We start from the raw sequence: 6,701 nt of genomic DNA, 5'->3' as shown, positions 1-6,701 counted from the left end.
TATTTTTATATTAATATCAAAATTTTGACTAATGATTTGTACAAAATCTAAAACAAACTTCTTTAAATATAACATTGCCCATAATAACTATTACATATATATTTAATTATTTTCTTTCACATATATACTCCTATCATATTTTTTTTTTTTAAAACAATACATTTCATACTTTTTTTTTTTGAAGAAGAAGAAGAACTATATTTCATACTTTTTAATACTGAGTTATACTGGTTTTGATATAATTTATTGTCGCTAAAGTTATTTAAAAATTGTGCATTGCATGGGGTTTAATCTAGTTAGAAGAAATGGGAGGAAACTAGAGTCTTATTGAGTTAATTAGAGGATAAGTAAGGAAATATGTTTCAAGCTTGTTCACATTTACTTAATTTCAGTTCAGTTCAGTCAACTTCATTCAGTTCAGCTCCTAATTTCCCTCTCCCATAAAATATTCATTTCAACTCAGTTCAGTTCAGCTCCAATCAGTTCAGTTCAGCTTAATAAATGTGAATAGGCCCTTCCTCTCGCAAAAAAAAAAAATAAAAAATAAAAAATAAATAACAAAAAATAATAATAACAAAAAAATAACGTGGTGATTTTTTTTAACCAAAAAGCTTTTAAAATGTTTTTTTTTTTTTTTTTTGACAATTTTTTCTTAAAAATGCTAACACATCTTTAGCATTTACATCATTGTCAAAATAAAAAATAAAATAACTTGGTGTCTATATAGATGGAAAAAAAAAAAAATCAATTCATTTTATTCAGTTTATAAATGTGATTCTTTTTTAATACTACCTTTGTTTCACATTATTTACAATGATTTTACACTCACTTTATTTCGCTATATAATTTAATTAAACTAGTGCAAAAAAAGGTCTCAATTATTCTGAAATGGAAGAGGCAACAAAGATTAACCACTAAAGCAAAGCGGAGACGATTACTTATATCAGAACTTCAGATATATATTCCAGACACTTCTCATTACACAGATGATTATATCAACTGAACAAACTAAAATAACAAACATTCAGAGCACGTTATCCAGGTTTGCATATAATTTGCTATAGAATGTTATACAAAATTGGTTATCGATAAACTATCAGGCCAACAAGATTTTGTTTGAAGAATCCACAACCAGTTCAGCATGAAAATATATATATTGGTGCAGCATCCCCAGCTGATATTTCTCAAGAGCACCCCTCAGCAATTAATCAATAGCAATGATGAGGAATCCAACGGATACATACATGAGGAACACTGGGTAGAGAGCCAAAGCTTTTCTCCTTGGGCCAACTGCTGAACTCATAAATGGATACGCAGCCCACGAACTCCAGGCCAAAGTCACACAAACCACAACTATCTTGATAATCACATTATCCTTTAACATGCAGATGAGAGCTCCAACGTCCAAAGGGAAAAGGCAGTAGCCTAGAAGGCTCAAACTCTGGAAGAAAATTATGTGTCCACCCTAAACCAACATTACCAAACCATTTGTGAGTAGCATGCAAATATTATATAGTCTCCTACGTTTGATATTAGTTTCTCCAATATTGTTTTATTAGACATCATTCATCTTCTTGTTCTTAGGATTATATTTTGGGGGGGAAGTTGTGGAAAATGGAACACAAAGAAAAGACATAAAGGGTTCTCTTACCAATAGCAGTACATTTAGTGTCAAAATTACAGCACCAGCAGCAAGAAGGGCAAAAGCAACAGCAAACACCTCTGACTGGAGACATCAACAGTACCACACGAAAAATTAGTTTCTACAGAAACTGCCTTGGAAAAGAAAGAAAGAAAATAGAAGCACCAGAGCAACTAATTGCAATAACATAAAAATAAAATATAGGGACAATAGTGATAATCACTAAACTACAAAGATGCACCAGAACAACTACACTTCTTTATTTCCCTCTTGCCTAGGTATTAATATGGCCAATTAATAGTGAGTGAAAAATAGTTAAATCACTTGAGAAAATAGTTATACAATAACATCAATATTACACAGTGAGCTTATGTTGGTTTAGGATGTGTAAGGGACTTGAATGGCCCCTAATTGGCCCTAAAGCTTATGTTGGGCATTAATATGGTACTATGTGAATTTATTTTTTTATATATATATGGATGATTAAGCAGGTGTCAAATAACCAGTGAGGAAAACCAAAAAGTGAGCAGCAATTATAGAAGATCTGACCCAACACGACTTATTGAGGTTTGGGAGAAGGATTTGCTTAAAATGATACTTCCTCCGCTCTTTTGTTATTGCAACTGTACAAGAGTAATGACAAAGAGCACAAATGATTTGGCTCAACTAATATAACTTCTGTCGATGGACCAAAGATTCAACGAAAGATCTATTATCTAATTCAAAGATACCAAATGCAAGCACTTCTCTAGAAACCATCAACTACTCATAAACACAGCTTGATGCAAGTATTTATTTATTTCTGTATTTACCATGAAACATAATTGGTATAGCTGGGGACTTCGAAGCTTTTGCAGACAAGAATGGTGTTAATTGCAAAGAACGAAACCATTCAAATGGATGAATAGAACCAAAGATGGAAGAAGAGAATTTTCTTTTATTTGATATTTTCCTCAAAACTACACAAGTTCTAGACAAATTTAAAAATGCCCCCTCACAATTTATCTCTTCATATTATCCTCTGCAGAATTTAGAGTGACATCATATATATGTGTGTGTGTCACTAATTATCATATAACACTTGCGTTTGCACAAGAACCCCAACTGACCATCAGAATGATGTTATACCTATCGGTCACCTTCTAAATTCTTTGACTTTTTATACTACCACGTCCCAAAAGGGATGGGAACTTTTTTTTTATTTTCCAAATACCATTGTCTATTGATGTTGATGAACGGGTGTCCTTATCTGTTAACTCTGACTATCTATATTTCTACCAGAGCTGCGGAACTAACGACTCTATTAGAAAGTAGAATGACAAACTTTTACACAATTTTTTTTTTTTTTTTACATTGGGCTTTTAGGAGGCTGCCCATGAGCCTGTTTTTACATATGCTTTTCTATATCTCTTCGGATATAGGCTAGCATATGAGCTTGGCTATAATTTCTCCCAAGGGGAAGGTAAGGTTAGATTCACCATACAATTTCAAAGAGGTTCTATAGTCTTGCCCTAAAAAAAACAAAAATGTCTTTTTGAGTTAATTATTGATACAAAAGGCAACCCTATCTACAACAACAGCGACATAAAATATTACAGCCTTAATCCCATAAGGATGAGATCAGCTGTATAAACAAAGATGTCTTCCCAATAAGTCACTTATATACACTCAATATAGTCTGATCTCCCAAAGATGCAATTGATTCATATTCTATTTAACACCTTCATTTGGTATACCTCAATTTAGCTTAAAAATTTAATATCCCAACTTTAAAATCTCCAAGCTAGTGCTTGATAATATATTATTATTAGCATGTCTAAACCTCAGAACCATATGTCAAAATTCAAATTATAGTCGTATGAGCCTTTAAGTCCATGCCATCAACTACACTAGCAAATTAGTCTCACACTTTCTTCTATTAAGATATACAATTCTCTTACATGTAAGAAACACAAAGTTAGTTTTATCTTTCTTTTTCTAAAAGATAATTCAGCAGGCTATCATAAACCTAAAGGAACCAGACAATAATCAATTTGCAGTGTATATATCTTAACACCTTGAAAGCAGAGAAATAACCACTTGACATCAAAAACCCAGAATTCTTATAAATTCAAAATGTACTTATTGAATTGATGGATGGAAATTACATTATTCCCAAGCAAAAAAATTTATAAGGCTAACACTATTATTTGCACTGCAATGCAACAAAAAGGTTTAGAAAAGCAGCTTACCATTGCAAGCAGATTTTAATTTTAGTTCTGATCAAGTCAATTGGAACATTCCAGTACATATATTCTCTTGAACTATCATTCAGTAAGAAACTTTGGCAGCAAATGAATTCCCAGTACAGATAATTTTAATTCCCAGATGTTCTCCAAAGCCAACAAATATTGACTGTTACTCTTCCTCATACTATGATTCATATACTCCATTCAGCCCAAATCAAGTCTAGAAGATGAAAACTAACATTTATCTCATTGCAATTAACAAACATTCTTCAATTATAATATGCAATAATGGCTAAAATAAGAAATGAGAAGGGAATTTACTCATTAAACAAAACCAAACTCCTATCTGATTCCATCCTCTTCTTTCTTCTAATAATAGCCTTGCTGCATGCCATGTTTATCGATGACTGATTCTTCCTGGTACTATGACTCATACCAAGACAATGCCAGGATTGTTAAACATAGTGTCATTCTGATGGCTGTAATACTAAATTAGTAATAACTAAACCCTCCTAATTACTAACCAACACATATTCAAGCATTGTTTGTTCACTTTTGTGTATTATCACAACAGGCCCAAAAAAAAATCATCAATTGATCTTCTATGAAGTTTAAATATTATTTTACCCTGCCACACCACAAAATGGTTTGAGAAAATCATCTTCTTGATCATGAGTAAAAGTTCTTTCTCATTAGAACAATTGGAGCAGTCTCGCACAAAAAGTCAATTGATCTATAAAATTAGGAGTAGATCAAACCATGAGCTACAAATAATATCGAGCCACAGAAACTTCACAAATCAAATATTTTCAAAGTCAAGAGGTATTGATTGTCAATACTTTTCAATCCTCAATTACATTTCATTCATTAACTCATTCATTCTCTTTCCAACCTATATCGGTCTAGGAGATCAAAACCAACTTTAATATCATCGTAAAAACATGCCATTTATTGCTAAAATACACATCAAGAAGGGAATTTCCACATCAAACAAAATAAGCACCATACTTTCATCTCCTTACATTGTCCCAAAACCGATTTCCTGCACACCAAACCCCATCCTAAACCAAGCCAGTGCCAGAAGAATTCAGAAGTGATGTATAGATTTTGTCCTATTACCAAAACCTAAAGTCCTAATTACTCATTAACACACCTTCAAGGATTGTTTGATCTCATTTCCGCATTGTCACATCCAAACCCCAGAATCCAAAAACAATAAAAATATCCAAGTATCATCAAAATGCAGTTTAATTTTAGTTGACTAAAATAAAATACAGTACACTGTACACAACAGCAAAAATCTTGATATGATCAATTTTCCGTGTAATTATCACACCAATCCAAACAACCACATTATCTTGAAATCACAAATCAACAAAACCCCAGAACACAGAAACAATAAATTCATTAAAAGAAAAGAAAAATGATTACCTTTTTGACAGAAGCAGACCAAGACAAGGTAAGACCAAGGAAGACAATGAAGAAAAAGGGACCCCAAAGATCCCAATCACGAAGCGCCTTACCAGGGTCTTCCCTATAAGGATTAGGAAAGACAACAAGCTTCAAATTACTAACAATTCGGGACAGATCTCGCTTAACAGTATCCCAAACAGGCTCAGTGAGGGTGTTGGGAGGGGAGCCGAACCCAGAAGCGGCAATACCGGCAGAGTTAGATGATGATGAAGGTGGTGGGGAGGGTGTAATGGAGGGTACGGAGTGGGGTTTGGAGGGAGGAGGGGCGGAAGGAGGGGGGAGATTGGAGGGGATGAAAGGAGAAGGGGTGGAGGAGGAAGAGGAGACGGGGATGGAGGCGCGAGGAGGAGAAGGAGGGCGAGCGGCGGGGAGGACGGACGAAGGGGCGGAGTGAATGGACGAGTGGATGAGATTCTCGATCTCGTCGATGTCGGATTGGGAGGAGGAATGGAGTGGGATTGTGTCGCTGTTTGGATTTGTGTGTGACATGATTATTTGATGAGGAAGATGATTTGAGGAAGATGATTGGGGAAGTGAGGATTTGGGGAAAGAGAGATCTAGAATAGAAGGGTGTGGATCTGAGGAGAAGGAGGGAAAATGGGGAGGAAGAGAGAGAGAGTGTGTATGTGTGTACAAGAGAGATCGTTAATGGCGGGGGAAAGGAGGGAAGTTGTCGGAGAAGATGAGCATTGTACGCTTGGAGGTCACTCAGTAATGGTGAAGGTGTCAAGGTGAACAAAGTTTGGCCCCATCGTGTGTTTTACTCTTGATTTTGTTTTTTGTTTTTTTTTTGGTCAAGATTTGAATAAGACAAGAAATTTTGGTATATTGTTTTTGGGTCTGGTAGATACCGCCCTCAAAGCTCCCGTTAATGCTCGCAAAATAAAATACTTTCTCTATTCTTTTTTACTTGATCTGTTTCTTTTATCACGTTTGCCAATGCAAAACTTTAACAATCAATAACTTAAATTTTAACAATCAATAACTTAAATTCTCCACAAGTAAAAATTATAAAAGTTATATATAATGATATTACTTATTGAGAAGAATCCAAAAACATTATACACGAATATATTTTTCCTTACATATTATTCACAAAAGACGGTCAAATGAGGGGTGGTGAATAGTGTAAAAGTCAAAGCGGGTCAAGTAATAAAAAATGGATGAAGTATGTGTTATGATTTTTTTTTTTCTTACCAATTTACTTTTATACATAAACAAAAAATTTACCATCATAAATATATTTTTAACCTCACTCATTCCCTATTCTCTCACTTAAAAACTATTCTCTCTTTCTTAACAACCACCATCACCACCTCCTCCATTTTACTACTCACACCAACTCCTACTTTTTTTAA

At 34.1% G+C, this 6,701-nt stretch overlaps 1 protein-coding gene across 1 annotated transcript; it reads right to left on the bottom strand.

Annotated features, from left to right (window-relative positions):
- Positions 1 to 907: 907 nt before the first annotated feature.
- LOC145635961 (protein YIP4a-like) lies at positions 908 to 6,079 on the bottom strand. The gene is made up of 3 exons (XM_081687380.1): positions 5,302 to 6,079; positions 1,652 to 1,726; positions 908 to 1,465 (listed from the first exon to the last, which is right to left on the bottom strand). Exons 1-3 carry the CDS (start codon positions 5,830 to 5,832, stop codon positions 1,205 to 1,207), a joined length of 867 nt encoding a protein of 288 aa, XP_081543506.1. The 5' UTR covers positions 5,833 to 6,079; the 3' UTR covers positions 908 to 1,204.
- Between the last annotated feature and the right edge of the window lie 622 nt (positions 6,080 to 6,701).

This window comes from Chenopodium album, chromosome 6 (genome assembly GCF_948465745.1).
Source record: "Chenopodium album chromosome 6, dcCheAlbu1.1, whole genome shotgun sequence".
Taxonomy (NCBI): Eukaryota; Viridiplantae; Streptophyta; class Magnoliopsida; order Caryophyllales; family Amaranthaceae; genus Chenopodium; species Chenopodium album.
This window is presented reverse-complemented; position numbering and strand designations above follow the sequence as displayed.

Bases quoted from the DNA above. Each gene is read 5' to 3' on its own strand.
- LOC145635961 (XM_081687380.1), bottom strand. From the start codon at position 5,832: ATGTCACACACAAATCCAAACAGCGACACAATCCCACTCCATTCCTCC. The intron at 1,727-5,301 runs GTAATCATTTTT...TGATGTCTCCAG, and splicing joins GGTCTGCTTCTGTCAAAAAG to TCAGAGGTGTTTGCTGTTGC. The intron at 1,466-1,651 runs GTAAGAGAACCC...ATGTTGGTTTAG, and splicing joins CACTAAATGTACTGCTATTG to GGTGGACACATAATTTTCTT.